Source organism: Lepidochelys kempii, chromosome 4 (assembly GCF_965140265.1).
Source record: "Lepidochelys kempii isolate rLepKem1 chromosome 4, rLepKem1.hap2, whole genome shotgun sequence".
NCBI classification, from domain to species: Eukaryota; Metazoa; Chordata; order Testudines; family Cheloniidae; genus Lepidochelys; species Lepidochelys kempii.
This window is the reverse complement of record NC_133259.1, coordinates 11,172,551-11,188,879: the sequence shown is the minus strand read 5'-3', so window position 1 is coordinate 11,188,879 and position 16,329 is coordinate 11,172,551. Positions and strand designations below refer to the sequence as shown.

The 16,329-nt window shown below is 38.3% G+C and overlaps 1 protein-coding gene across 6 annotated transcripts in view; it reads right to left on the bottom strand.

Moving 5' to 3' along the window:
• ANKRD17 (ankyrin repeat domain 17) overlaps positions 1 to 16,329 on the bottom strand; it is a 131,211-nt gene that overhangs the window by 93,538 nt on the left and 21,344 nt on the right. The window contains exon 1 of one of the 6 annotated variants that reach the window (XM_073340375.1): positions 1,499 to 2,926. The exons of the other annotated variants lie outside the window; for them this stretch is intronic. Within the exon in view, the coding sequence (XP_073196476.1) occupies positions 1,499 to 1,552 (54 nt within the window). The 5' untranslated portion in view covers positions 1,553 to 2,926. Of the gene's footprint in view, positions 1 to 1,498; positions 2,927 to 16,329 lie in introns of those variants that run through there. 6 annotated transcript variants of the gene reach the window in all.

Genomic DNA, 16,329 nt, shown 5'->3' with positions numbered 1-16,329 from the left:
AAAACTGGAATTACAGAAACAAAAAAGATTAATATGAACTATTATTCCTATTCACTTTCATATTCCACAAATTACCAATGAATATATTGCTTAAAATATCAGGCTTAAACTAAACGTAAAAGCAAATATAGGAGCCGCGTTGCTTTCAGCTAACACATGGGTATTGCTAGCAAGATTTAATTAGTATTTTGGAGATACAGCTAGAAAGGGGAGTTGTCATGTATTTAATGAAACAGAATCTAGTTCTTTATAAAGAAAGTCACATAGAACAAGGCCACAAATATTTTCAAAGGTGGAGAGAGAAAGCAGTAGTAGAAATCAAATTGAAATTGCACACTGAATTCAAGAGTGGATTGAAATAATGAAGTAAAAGAGTCACAGCACAATCAGTTTTCATTCTGTAGAACAGCTAGAAGCTATAAGAATCTTACTGCAATGTCAGCTCCAAGCACACACAAGGGCTCCAGAAAATGCTCATTGATCATGCAGCACTTTATAATGCGCAGGAGGCCTCTCTCCTCCCTCTTTTCCCCAGCCCCTCCCACAGCAGCATTATAGTAATTGAGAATTCTACCAGTACCGCACATGTTAAAGAGAAAATAATCAATCACATACTTGGACTTATTAGCCTACAAAACAGATCTGCAAATCTAACGTATTTAAAAATCTGCAATAACTCAATATCGTATTCTAACATAGACCAATTAAACCAGAAATGGTTATTTCTTCCCTTCATTTTTAGAGTGCATAAAATTCAACTGAAACATTTATGAAATCAGTATTTATCAGTAACAGACAAAAAACAAATATAGTTTCTCTTTAGAGATACACAAAGAAAGAATCAGATTAACAATTCTGATCCTTTAAAACAGTAAAATATCAAAATATATATTTTCATACTCTGACATGGAAATCACCAACATTTAGCATTTCAGGATATTTATAAATATCCTGAATCTCTTTAAAAATGAAAAAAGGACTGTATTTAGCTATTTAACTATTTCAAATAAGGACCAAAGTATATATAGCAATTTAGCAATTCTCATCACTTAATAATTTATACTAGATACAAACAAAACAAGCACCTCCTTTAACCAGCAAAATATAAGCACTTTCAGGCCTTTATGTAAATGAATTGTGTAAGACACAGGATACTAAAGCCTTTGCAAGCTGCTTTGCAGACCCCACCTTTCAATGAGTTAATCTAAAGGTCACAAGCACACAGACGTTTTATGAAGTCTGAGGTTCTTTCTTTTATTCCTCTCTACCATACACCCCCCACTCACAATTTATAATCAAACAAATGACATACTAATTCTCAGCTAATTTAGTAGCCATCCAAGTGCACATCTCACAGAACAAGGACTGTGTGCCTTGCTTAAATGCATAACTTCTCTTCCCTGCCTCCCTCAACTGAGTAATTCGTAAGCATATTCCAGTAGATAGATTTCTTTCTTCTGGCTTTCAATTTCATTGCAATTTGTAAATCAACTCCTACCTCAAGGATGTCTTCTAGAACATATGCTTCCATCTCAGCCTCTGTCTCCACCATGTTTTAATCAAACTGCCATGTTTCTTACTGCACTATGATTAGATCACTGCCAGCAGGAACACTCCTCTGTGTCAGCAAGGGAACAGGAAATGGAATGTTCTATATTACATGCCTGAAAGAGGCTTTGCTGCTTGCAAACCAGGCACCTACCAACTGAGCAGGGGTGACTCAATGAATATGCTGTTTAAAGTCACAGCAGCCCTCTTCTGAAAGTACACTTCAGATAAATAACCTAATCAAAGTAAGCAAGCAAGCCACCTTATTTTACAATGCTATCTTGACGGCATTTATGTTTCAGATGAATTCAACGTTTTTATAGAGGAAATCCAACCCGTCAGCTTTCCTAAATTAACTAAACCTGAGAGGTTGCAGTTCTGTGGTGCAGAAATTTATCTGGAGCAGAAGTTTATAGAGTATATCCTGCATCAGTGCAGCTTACTGAGACATTAATGCCAGGCTCAGGCAATCCCAACATAATCAAATTAGAATGAATCTTAAGTAAAGTATTGAACAAGCAATCGCTCTGATTTGTATTCCATGTATTAGGAGTTTAAAGTTTTCCTACTTTCTGACCTTTGTATGAACACTTCTGAGCAAAAATTCAATAGACTGATTTTCATTCTTGTTTGTGTCTCAACAGAATTTTTAAATTCATTTCCCAAGCATGGCTCAGAATTCAGTATTTTTTTTCCTATAGATCAGCTTCTTCTCTCCTTACAAAATTTCCAAGAGATGGGGCTGCTTGCAAGTTTCTCCTGCTAAAAATTCTCTAATCTAAACCTATAAACACTTTATTCTAAAAACTGAATAAAGTTTTCTGTAGTCTCAACACTAGATACAGATCCAGCAGAGGAAATGACCATATAAAAAACCAAAAACCACTATTTCCAGCTGCTAGGTTTTCAGTAGGGTGCTCTCTCTTGGATCTTCCTTTGTGGACTCTATCTTTTGTATCTGTTTCTGGCTACTAGATGTCTATTTAAAACTCCTCTCCCTGCCCAACCCTCTCTGCCTCCTGGAAGAAAAAAATAATTCTTTCCCACACTGACTTCGACAGACTAGAGAACCACTGCACATCCTATAATCTTCTAGCTGCTGCAATGGGGTGGGTGTGGGGGGGGAGGGGGGTTATGCACTCCTATACTCAGCTTTCTGCCTGCTGTGTAGTGGGGAGGAATGTTGAAAATTCCTCCAGCGTTCATTTTTGAATTATCACACCATCAGTGATTTGATTCTTACCAGTTTCACTGCTTCTCATGGAGATCTGGAAAACAGCTCTAGGGCCCTTCAACCACAATACAGCAAGAACTCCATCTCAAAGTATGCATCCGATGAAATGAGCTGTAGCTCATGAAAGCTTATGCTCAAATAAATTGGTTAGTCTCTAAGGTGCCACAAGTACTCCTTTTCTTTTTGTGAATACAGACTAACACGGCTCCTACTCTGAAACCTATATTACTTGAGGAATTTTACTGCTACTCATCAAATAACTTATTCGATGAACACTTGTATTCTCCCAGCTGTTCAGTTAGTTAAACATCCAGCAATTAGATTAACTCTAGCAAAATTTGTCAAATATATTAAATCTTTTCTGCTATTCAAAAAAGAATAGGAATGTCAAATTAAAATACAGTACATAAAACAATACACCTCTGTTTTATTCCTTTAAATCATAGGGGATATGGCTGTCAGACTCTGGGGATGCAGGTATTTTTCACTATAGGGTTTTTGGTAAATAATTCAACCTCTGTTTATGTTTGTCCTCTGGAAGCACTAGGGAAAAGCTATTCTCTATGACAGGTTTCAGAGTAACAGCCGTGTTAGTCTGTGTTCGCAAAAAGAAAAGGAGTACTTGTGGCACCTTAGAGACTAACCAATTTACTTGAGCATGAGCTTTCGTGAGCTACAGCTCACTTCATCGATGAAGTGAGCTGTAGCTCACGAAAGCTCATGCTCAAATAAATTGGTTAGTCTCTAAGGTGCCACAAGTACTCCTTTTCTATTCTCTATGGAATTCTTTCCTGTTGATAATCCTTTTATTGGGTCACAAGCACTTCCTATTAAATGAACTAAACTGCATCATGTGTGTAGAATTGTGACAAGGAGAGAAAGCTCATTATCAGTCCACATAAATTAGAAATTTGGAAGAGGCTGTAAACTGCTGACTTTGCAGTAGTTTATTCAAAATAACCAGATGTCTATGTATCACAGCCCATCCCTCCCTCTGGAGAGCTGTTGTCATCACAATCATTATAGTAAAAATTCTATGATGTAATTGAGGAATACTGAGCTTAAGTCAAGACTTTTGGGACTGTCAGCTGCCTCTGGCATTTAGGTTTCTTTTATGTGTGCATCCTGGAGATTAGATCCAAGACAGTGCCTTAAGTGGAAAGCCAGAGCACCCAACCTGGCATACTACTTTTTTCAAGATTCCAGAATGGGTTTCTGCCTGCGTGGTCTCCTGGACACCTTAAGCAGAACTGATGAACACCTAAACCTCATTCCAAGATGGCCAACAAACAGCTTCCCCTGAAAATCGGACACATGCTATCCCAATACATTGTACAAATTTTCATGAAGTAGAAAAAAGTGAATTATTAGGAAAACCACGGGTAACATTTTCAATTTCACACAGTATTCCCTGTAAAACATACCAGCCCTATATTATCTGTCCTTACAGACCAGGCTTCCTTGAAAAAGAAAAAAAACAAAACAACTCATTTTCCCAAGCAAAGGGGAAGCAAGAGTCTGAAGTCATCCCCTGAAAGATCACTGATAGTAATATCCCTGTAAAAGGAGGAAAACAGGAATTCTGTAAGATAACGTGCAGATCACCTTTAATGCTCTGTAGAATGCAGACTTTACGTAAACATTCCACTGCACATGTCTGTGATGGACAATCTACAAAATTCAAGTGGTGGGGACATGGGGTGTAGATTTTAATGGTTAATTAAAATTTATATTAATACCACAAATACACTAAGTGCAAGGGTTTTGCTAAAGCTGCTCATTTCAAAGTCACCCAGACTGCAACTGTAGTCCATGCCAATATTCTATAGAACAGTATCCTCATTTAAAAAAAAAAAAAGAAAAAAAAACTGACCATATGCCATCTTTCACTTTCTTCCATATAGCCTTACTTTATTACATCATTAAGTAAAATCATCATGAAACATGAAATACACCAAGTTTCATTTTCCACAAACAAGTTTTACTGCAAAATATTGTTTTAGGGCAGCTTTAAACGCACAGTATTTCAGTAGAACTGTAATAAGTCTGTGTGATCACCCTATCAGTTGGTTTAGAATGTTCAAGCATCTTATAAAAGTATGTTTTGCTACAAAGCAACTTGATACAACCCCTTTGTGCAGAACCCAAATACATAAAATTGAATCCCTCTTATAGTATTAGCAATAATTGAATGCTAGTCAAAGTCACTGTCATGCAGTTTGTTAAAATTATGCTATGCAACAAGGACCTTCCTCACCACCTCTTAGCCCTGTCCATCTCTCTCTAGGTAGTCCCTCATTTACTAACATCTTAAAAGGACAAGAACAAGGAGTCAGAGAGGGACAAAGATGCCCACTCGTCCTGCGATGCATGCAAAGGATAAACTGCAATCAGTCAGAAAGCCTCCGTATCTTTCTTGAGGCTACCATAGCCACAGCCACTTTACAAACAACATTTTACACATTAAGTCCCTAAAGCGTAGAGGGCTTGGATCTCTGGTTCTTCAATGTTTTTTGCTTCCCTCCCTTCAAGCCCCTGCAAGCTGCGTCCCTGTATCATCACTTCCTTTTGTGAGCACAGAAGGGAAGACCCAATTCTGATCAAAATCCACATACACCCAAGCACCCTGGACCCAATATCTGTGGCCAGACCCATGTACTTGTGCAGCATACGGCACAGCGGCAACCCAATCCAGCTTTGGACTTCTGGTCGCTGCTATTATAAAAGACTTTGTGACCCTCCATCACAGAAAACTGGAAACTGAGGCTTATTTTGGTAATATTTTTAACTGAACTAAATATGAAAGTTAGTACATAATACACTGTATAGTTTGATAGCTGATTCAATTTGCATTGCTCCAAATGTATATCAATACAAAAACTTGTGGTCTCGTGACAGACAGAAGATTGCATTGTAGACGTCACAGGAAAACCAGGAAGTTTTCACAGCTGCAGCTTTTGGAACCCAGGAAAGCATGGGAGGCTTTAGACATCAGAGAAAGGTTACATCGCCTCTCATTACTCCACGCTTTGTGGATGGGAGAGAAATAAATGTTTTGTGGAAGGGCCACCATAAACATTTCATTGTCCACTAGCTACTCTACTGTTCCGTACCCCATATGTGTCTTGATATTCCATGATGGATAGGCACATTATATTGTTGCTTCTGCTAAAATCTACTGTTTCTAAAATGTTAACACTTAAAACCAGGAAGTGGAATCTGTCAATCCCCATTTTTATTGCTGTAAATAACTGGAATTCTAAACAATTCCAATGATGCTGCATGAACAGGAACAGACCCAGCTATGCTGGCTCTGAAGAACTAACAGGAAGAAAACCTGTAAAACTTATTTTTGCCAGAGAGAAGTAGAAAGGATTCTAAAACACAGATCTGTTGCTTATATAAAAATGGCATCTTCTTAATCACTTATGAGAACTGCACTTTAAATATCAGTAGTCTTCAGAGACACCAAGCTCAGATGAACGAGAGGAGTTAACACTTATCCCATAACAGTAGCAGTAAGAGATCTCCAGATTCAGACAGACTTTTTCACAACAGTTTACACATGGTTCATAAACTCTGATTCTAAAAGGTGGACTTCACAATCTTACGGCTTAGGGCTTTTTCAAACAACATTTTAGAATTTGAAGTAAAATTATTCAATAACTTGTTCAAAGAGTAGACAATGTGGCCACAAACCCATTATCCACAAGGCACTGATCATAATGTTTAAAAAAACAAAAATCCTTTAATTTCTTAGCTTGGAATTGAAATTCTCAACCCCTTAATGTTTCATTACTCTATTTATCACATACTAGATATATAGTTCTCTAATCAGTTTTCCATATATTTGCTAGTTGATTCAATTACTCATAAAAGTTTTAGATTTTAACCAAACTGTTTTCAGTTCCCTTGTTTCTAAGCTACCTCACCACCACCACTTCAGAAGCGTTTTATGTACAGAATGCACCTGGATTCAACAAGTTCCAGTCCCTATTTATTCTTAGAGTATTTCAAGGAAGAATACAGTGTTCCAGTTATTTCAGATCTCTGTCCGTATCCTGCTTCAAAATCGAAAACTATGCTGTAATCTAAAACAAGCAAATATTACTCAGGTTGAAGGAAAGCTTTGGTTTTTAGCTATGTTAGAAATGCATGGTAAAGAAAAACACTGATTTGTAGTTACAGCCAAAAATAATTTCAAAATTTGTATAAAATTCAAACACAAAAAGCCTAAAACTGTAATTAGCCAAAGTCTTGTAGTTTCTTAGTAGCCAACTGCTCATTAAAAGCATACAATGATTAGCATTCTATTTCCTTGCTTATTAAAGAAAGTCCTGATTCCTCCCCCACCTCTTGATTTGTATGCTAGTCCTTATGCTTGGGAAGAAGCAAGATTCATTATTTTCCATCTTTAAGTGAACTGCAAAGATTTACAAAAATGTAATGGTTTATAGTTTAAGGCCCCAATCTTGCAAGATGATCTACACGGAAATCCCTGGACCCAAGCAAAATCCTACTGACTTCAGATTCGCTTGCAGGATTGGAACTTAATTACATATTATTGATTTAAATCCACATTTATTTATTTATATATATATATATATATATATATATATATATATATATATATATATATATATATATATATATTTGCACTTTTTTTTAGAAAGTTTTCTCCTTTACTTACCACCTATTTTCAGTACAAAGGTATGAACATGTTAAATAATTTCCAAAAATGTACAGGTTCATTTCAAAATACTCATAGTACACAAATGCCACTTAAAAGGCTATTCAAGAATATTAGAACAGCAATTCACAGGATACATAGTTTTATTTAAACACTAACTAATACAAGTTAAACATAGCTTTAACTAGCAACTAAATTAATTCATAAGTCTATAGAGGAAGAATTCAAACTTGCAACACTAACCACGCCTTAGGCCTTTAGGAAAAAACTGAATTATCCCACAATAGGGATAAACATCATCCACTAGTCACCTATGTTAAAGGAGAAAATAAAATCACTGGTTTCAGAGTAGCATCCTCACTGCATTTGCCACTTTTATGCATCCGATGAAGTGAGCTGTAGCTCACGAAAGCTTATGCTCAAATAAATTGATTAGTCTCTAAGGTGCCACAAGTACTCCTTTTCTTTTTTTAATCATAGAAAATCACTAATTCTTTAATTTTTGTACATCTTGTTTGGCAGAACTGCCTATCCACTTAAATATTTTATGGTGTCCCTGAGCAAAACACTCAAGTTTTGTTCCACACTTCTGTTCCCAAGACAAACAAAAAACAAAACAAAAACCAGTATCAGAACCACGAGAAATGAGTGACTAGTTAAAAAATTGCTTCTACTTTTCACTCATTTAGTTTTTATAAAAACCTTACACAGTCTTTGCCGCTTGCTTTTAATTAAGCATAGAGAAGGAAATAAAGGAACCTTAATTCCACAAAGGTAAACTTGAATACTTTTATTCTTGATTTCTAAGTCCAAATTTAATGGTTATTTTTATAACTAGCCAGTTCTAATATTAGTAGAATGTAAAAGAACTGTTCAATGAGATTTCCTTCTTCAAAACATCTTGATCACTCTTGATAGAAAGTTGCCTTACTGTATTTCCCCTTACCTATGAAGGATAATTTCTACTATTGTATTTATTCAGTTCTCTCATCTGCTGTTATCCACTCTTTAAGAAAAATCAGCCTCTTGCCACTAAGTGGGTCACACCATAAGCTCCATAAAATAAGGAAACTGTGCAAACAAATGCACACAATCTGAATCATACCTATTCTATTCACTTCAAAAAGTCTATATTCATAACATTTCTTAGTGAGACAGGTGAAAGGAGGCGCATTTGGAGAAGGTGGGTCAGGAAGCAAGTTTAGTAGAATGTCTGAACAAAAACTGAAAACACAGGTTAGTATATAGCTGAATGGAAAATTACTGGGCATCAGGAAACTGGACTGGTGGAAGGACGAAACAGTAGTTTGTAATTTTATCTGTTAAGACCATATGGTGAGGCATGAGCATTAAATGCATCTGGTCAACTGTTTCTAAAAAGGTTTAGTTTCTACTTCAGTCTTCCATTATCAGAAGTGCTAGGTTTGTACTTGAAGCAGAGAGATACTGGGGCTCTGAAAAGTAAGCATTTTATTAGCAATTGATCAGACAATTCCCACTCTTATACCACAAAAGCACACTGGACAGCAGATTATGTCATCTATTCATAGCTGATCAAGCAGTACTGGTCAGAAACAGTAACAAGACAGATAAACACATTTTCACATACTGAAGATGTTGTAGAGTGTGATGATTTATGACTTTAAAAAAAAAAAGACCATCTCCTTCTTAGATGCCAACAGTTTATTCTGCTCCATTTTATGGGGGTATCTATATATGCTTTCCAGAATTTAAAAATCATACTTCATTTTAAGATTATTGTATGGAGGAAGGGAAAGAGAACGTATGTTAATTTCAATAAAATGTATAGTTAAAAACAACAGGAGTACTTGTGGCACCTTAGAGACTAAAATTTATTTGAGCATAAGCTTTTGTGGGCTAAAAATGTAAGCCCATCTCTAAATTAATACTATAGTTTTGTTTCTTAAACAACTGCACACCTGATTTTCACTGTCCAAACAGTAGAAATGCCAGTGGAGCGCAGCATGCCTGGTGGTTGGTAGAGGTGGAAGAATATGGTGGGAGCCCACTCAGGTGTCTGACGTAAGTTTTATAGCTGCATTAGCATGAACTTGTGAGTCACCATTTTAGTAGGCAGTACAGAATGCAAACTACTAAGAAGGCAGGACAGTGCTTCATACACCAAAAAAGAAGAAGAAATATGGAATAAGTTTTTAGTATACCTCAAGCATCAAAAGACAACAATTCCCCCAACTGAGGGCAACAAACAATTTGTTTATTTCACATTACTAGTTTAAATGGCCACAAGTTTGTATGATCAAACAGCACTTGTAAAAACATCAGAACAAGTCAAGAGCCAGAATGAAGCCTGCATCTCTTGAAACCCACCCAGTCCCAGGCTTAGTGGCTTTGTACACATGAAGCGATTCTGTGGGAGGGACTTATAAGATTAATTTGGATGGATTTCAAGTTAGTAAACCTAACAACTGTTCATTTGAACATATTTAAAGAAGAACCTAGATTCTTAGTCAAGAGCAAGTTCAGGAAGGAAACTATTTATATTTTATCTCTACCATAAAATGTGCAGACATTAGTCAGAAAATTTCCCTTACCTTTACCAAAGGGTAAATTATGTGCTACAGAATATCATTATTCATATCATACAGAGCCCCCGCAAGCATTACTTGGGTGGAATATGAAATCACCCAGCCCCAAGTGCTGCAAAGCAACTGCCTCCAACCTCAGCAAGACTGGATTCCAGAGTCTCTCCATATTACAGCTGGGACTTTGATACCTCCCAGTCTGCATTTCACCCCACCATTTTATTTTCACCTGGTTATTGTTATTGATGCTAGTAACAATAACTGAGCCAATTTTCCTTTCACCGGTTATTCAGATTTCAATCTGGTACAAACATCACAACAACTGACATTTATCTAAAGTTTGGGTGCCTTTGGGACTTGCACACACAAAAAACCAAGGACACGGGGAAAACTATAAATTTACCAAAACAGCAATTGCTCTCATCTTACCACACAGTAACTTGATCACTAGTCATGTGATCAATACATCTCAATGCCGCCAATGCACTGTCCCAGACAAATCAACTTAACTTTTTAAGCGACCTATGTCTGCTACTTTTAACTTCCTCCTCACTCTCTTATCTATACCCTACTCATAATTTAGTATGTGCTCACAGTCTTGCCCCCTCCTCTTTACTTCACCCCACTCCTCTTATCTGTCTGGAAACAAACTTCTGAATGCTCAGCTAATCATTTATTTTGAAAAGCGCTATGAAAAGGATTGAAATGACCTTCAAAACAGCCTGTTCAGATGGGCTAACTCAAGCATGAAAAATAATAAAACGTAGAAATTAAAATTACCTAGATGTACCCATTTCATTCTAAGCTGTGTATGTACTTTAAATAATCACAAAACTTATGCTGAGATTTTCATTCATGTCATATTCAATATTTACTCTAACAGTATTCCTTAATATACTTTTTCTTGTCCAGTTGTGTGCCCCTTCTTTGACAATACATGAATACGTCTATAAAGGTGTGCTCTCTTACATAAAAACAGTCTTGTCTTTTGAGGAATTTAAAATGGAAGTAATGGGAACCATGTTCTAAACATGGCTCTTGACATGGAAAAATACTTTTCTCCCAAAGTAGACAGGGAGAAAATGTGGCAGAAGATTACCAGGATTTTTTCCTTAGTGAGTATTAACCACACATTCAGAGATCAGTTACAGTTAGCAAAATGCCCTTTATCAACCCTTCACAATTTCTATAGTAAGTATGAGGTACTGTTTCTTTCTTTGGAAGTCAAATACATCTATTGACCTCAGTTGAAAATACAGCTTGAAAATTAACAAGTTAGAACATTCCTTGTCTTCTTGCTAGTTGATATGTTCTATTGGAATGCTTTGGCTGTGGAAAAAATAGCTTTGCAGCAGATAAGAATACAAATCCGACTGTCTTGTTGCCAACCCATTGTTCTGAGAATTCTAGCCAAAGCCAAATATTGAGCTGACTCCTAAGTTTAGTCATAGAATCATAGAATATCAGGGTTGGAAGGGACCTCAGGAGGTCATCTAGTCCAACCCCCTGCTCAAAGCAGGACCAATCCCCGATTAAATCATCCCAGCCAGGGCTTTGTCAAGCCTGACCTTAAACACTTCTAAGGAAGGAGATTCTACCACCTCCCTAGGTAACGCATTCCAGTGTTTCACCACCCTCCTAGTGAAAAAGTTTTTCCTAATATCCAACCTAAACCTTCCCCACTGCAACTTGAGACCATTACTCCTTGTCCTGTCCTCTTCTACCACTGAGAACAGTCTAGAACCATTCTCTTTGGAACCACCTCTCAGGTAGTTGAAAGCAGCTATCAAATCCCCCCTCATTCTTCTCTTCTGCAGACTAAACAATCCCAGTTCCCTCAGCCTCTCCTCATAAGTCATGTGTTCCAGACCCCTAATCATTTTTATTGCCCTTCACTGGACTCTCTCCAATTTTTCCACATCCTTCTTTTAGTGTGGGGCCCAAAACTGGACACAGTACTCCAGATGAGGCCTCACCAGTGTCGAATAGAGGGGAACGATCACGTCCCTCGATCTGCTGGCAATGCCCCTACTTATACATCCCAAAATGCCATTGGCCTTCTTGGCAACAAGGGCACACTGTTGACTCATATCCAGCTTCTCGTCCACTGTCACCCCTAGGTCCTTTTCCGCAGAACTGCTGCCTAGCCATTCGGTCCCTAATCTGTAGCGGTGCTTTGGATTCTTCCGTCCTAAGTGCAGGACCCTGCACTTATCCTCGTTGAACCTCATCAGATTTTTTTTGGCCCAATCCTCCAATTTGTCTAGGTCCCTCTGTATCCTATCCCTACCTGCCACCGTATCTACCACTCCTCCTAGTTTAGTATCATCCGCAAATTTGCTGAAAGTGCAATCCACACCATCCTCCAGATCATTTATGAAGATATTGAACCATATCGGCCCCAGGACCGACCCTTGGGGCACTCCACATGATACCAGCTGCCATCCAGACATGTTGAGTCTAAACTCAATATCTTCCTTCAAAGAGCATCAGATCCAGAATTCCTGTAGTTTTACTCCGCTAAAGAGCGGTTTCTTAAATCCTTAAATAACCAAGTCTACAACATTAAAAAAAACCACACAAAAGAATCCATTATTTTGAGGTATTGTATGATAATTCTAGTGTAGCCAAAAGCCAGAGTACAGCTCTATATCACTACAGAGAAATTGGACTACACATAGAAAAATGTAGAAATGTAAAACTCCTGAAAAAAAATAATAATAAGGCATCTATCCCTAGGTCTGAATTTGCCCTGCTGTATTTGGTACTGTTTTTACTAGGATCCATTGACAAAGCATTTATGCTCATGGCAAAGGAACTCAGTCTGATACCTCTTCCAGGGATTCAAAGGCAAACTGAACATCCTCTTTGCATTTCATTTCAATAGATCCCGCTCTACCTGGGATGGAATACATTTTTACGTCTATGTTTAGTGTACTAGTTCAAATTGAAAATCTTTGGCATTAAATCTTCCCAAGTCTTCTGAATCAGGGACCCGCAACATGAAAGGTGGCCTTACAGTGGTAAAAATGCTTCAGAATTGAATGTTTTACTTTACACTAGGGGTTCACTCACTTCATAGCTTCAGCAGACTGAGGTTATTGCACGCTCCAAGGGCTCCTTGCATTCCACCATTCCCTGTGCCCCACCCTCCCTCCATTCCACAGATTCCATGGAACTCCCCCAATCACCCCCAATGCCAGAGACTGGGCGCGCCCTCCTATTCCCACCTTCCCTCCATGCCAGGAGCTCTGTGACCCCCTTCCATCATACCAGGATGCCCAATACCCCCCCTCCATGACAGGAGCTGTATGCATGCGTGCCCCATTCCTCCTCCTCTCCTCACTCTCCCCACCATTACCCTGTCAGAGATAAGTCATTGAGGATATCAACATGTTAAACTTTATTTGGAAGAGGGGCAGAGATGACATGAAAAGTACTGTTATACTGGAAGCCATCAATGGGCACCATCAACCAATCTAGTCTATAGTCAATTACAGAGGTACTTGAAGCTGTGACTATGCTAAACAGATAACAACTCCATGTTCCTCTTCCCCCCCTTTGTCTTTCTAGTTTTCCTCAAAAATCATATGGGTTCTGGCCACCGATTCCTCGAACATTGCCTGAAAATTCTGAATATATCACAGGCAACCTTTAAAAAGTTATTACGTTACATACAGACAGAAATGCCCGAGTTGCGTGTAAAGCTTTCATAAGCTCAACCAACCTTATGGTTTTACCATACAGTAACACTATAAAGTATATTCTGACATCAACTGCACTACTCAGTATTTTATCTTAATGAAAGTAAAGCAAAGGACAAAAATGAGGGACCACTCCTCTTGCTGAGGGGTTACAAAATTGGCAGTTCCTTTCAGTGCACAAGCAAAATAAACAGAACATAGCCCTGAAGAACTGCCCCAAAGCTACACTTTACAGACAGCCACTGCCCTCAAAGAGTTTTCAAATCTATATAAAATGAATGTACAAATCAAATGTCTCAATATACATGCCCTTAATAAAATTCTACCTTCTTTTTTCTCCATTTTCTATTTACCACAATCAGCTTGCAACAACAACTTCCTTTAGGCAAACCCCAGAGAAATATATGCAAGGTAAAGGCACACACCACATTTAGTGGGGCCAGTGAGGGCTACACTATATACTTACGTCAGATGTCGCTATGGGGTGTGGACCAACACAGCTATACCAACCTAACCCCCAGTGTAGACAGCCTATGTCCACAGGAGGACTCCTCCCACTGCTGTAGCTCCGGCCTCTTGCGGACGTGGATTAACTACATCAGTGGGAGAAACTCCCCCCCACCAGCACAGCGTCATCTTCACTCAACTACAGTGTTTTAAGTGTAGACTTGCCCTTCAGTGATGTTATACCTTCCGAAAAAATATGTAAGGGTGGCTTTTGCTTGCATGAATTTGTGCCCAGGGTGGGGGGGAAAATATGGTATTTAAGGCCAAAAAAATAATCTAATCTACTACAAAAGAATAGTTTATTGTTTCTCCTCAGTGAATGCACCTGCTTTTCCTCTGGTCTCTGAGAACTTCTCCCCTGACTCAGGCTACTTCTGGCATGGGGAAACCGCAGGGTAGGGCTCTATCACAGTAGTTGCCAGAGCCTTTCCCCACTTCTGCCACCACCACCACCAGAGCCTCTCACTGTGGTGAGGAAAGGCTCCATCAGCAAGACACTACACTGTTAAAAACAGCAGTGGAGATGTGATAAGCATTGCCTGGGGCATGTAGAGAGCCATGTACCCTTAAATTCTGGTGGGTCTCTACTCCACTTACCTACGCAGCGCCTTACCATCTATGCCCCAATTTATACACATGCTAGCTGGATGTGTGGTGTCTACAGGCTACACGCCATCGTAAGTGTAGACATACCTTAAGAGCCACCATGATCCAATTAACTGATCAGATTAGAGGCTTCAAATGCTCAAATTCTAATCCAGGCTCTGCCCAGTGGCTGAGCAAATTTGATGTTATTTAACTTCATGCCTCCATTTTCCCCATCTGTAAAAAAATAGCAACCTCACATGGTATTATGAGGAAGTAAATTTATGTTTCTACAGAAGCCTCATTGTGTAAGTGCTTCTAACAAGTATTACTGTGTACTCCACTGTTCTATGGCTAGCAACTTTGTCACCGAAATCACACTCCGCTGCAGATATGTGCTCCGGACTCTGAGGTTTCATTAAAGGAAACATTTTGACCTCATGGTTGTAAAGATATCAAAACGGTAAGCTGAGAGACGTTATGCAGTACTGACTTCCAAAGTTCGTAGACAGCCTGAAATAATTTCCAAAGTACAGCAGAATCTAGGAACTTTACAAAAAAAAGTTAGCTGCAGTTTACCAGAGTACCCGGAGTCTTGATTATTGCACTGAACACCAGGTTAAGATTCTTGAAGTTCAACATACACCCCTTTTTAACACCAGTCTTGGCAATTCCAGTCCCATACCACTCCCCCCCCCCGCCCCCAAATACACACTCTATGAGTAGGAAATCCTCTGATACCTGGGTTTTAAAGAGATGGATTATGTTCAATTTTATTTTCTTTTAATACCAGAGACAGGACCTAAAATTAAAACTTGGAGATCTCCCACTTTTGGTTGATCGTCACACACAAGAAGCAAAGCTCTAGGTTGAGATCGCAGTTCCAATGTTTTCATGCATTCAAAAGGATGTTCTGCAAGAGCTACAAAGCCTATGGCTAGATCACCCACTCACGCTTTGGCTTTTAAGCTCCCTTAAAAAAAAAAAAAATGTAAGACTGTGCAGTGTGGAACTTAATTTCTCTTCTCACTTTTCTTTTACGATTGAAGTAAGCAAAACAGGTATAGCCTAACAGAGGCTATTTGTATTCCAGTAAGGTAGAATTCTGAGGTGTTGAAATAAAAGATACCGGGCCTGTACTACATATTTACTACTTATGATAACAAAAGGCAGACAGAGTTTACTTAACAGCACATATGTAATAAAAGATGTCTCATTTTGTAGACAGGATAGATATTAGAGCACATGCTACTCAGATTACTCAAGTGGATAAGCATTTCAATATTTTTGGAAGGATCATCATACTGTGGGACTGTTTCTTTATTAAGAACAATTCACAATTACCATCAAAGGAAGAGGACCTTTGCTGTAACTTTTAGTAAATTATCTTTATTCAGATTTTAATGTAAAGAGACAGGCTGTTTAAAAACAATACATTCAGATTTAGAGTCAAGTTGCTATACATAATACATGCACATTATCCGTTTTCTTATGTTA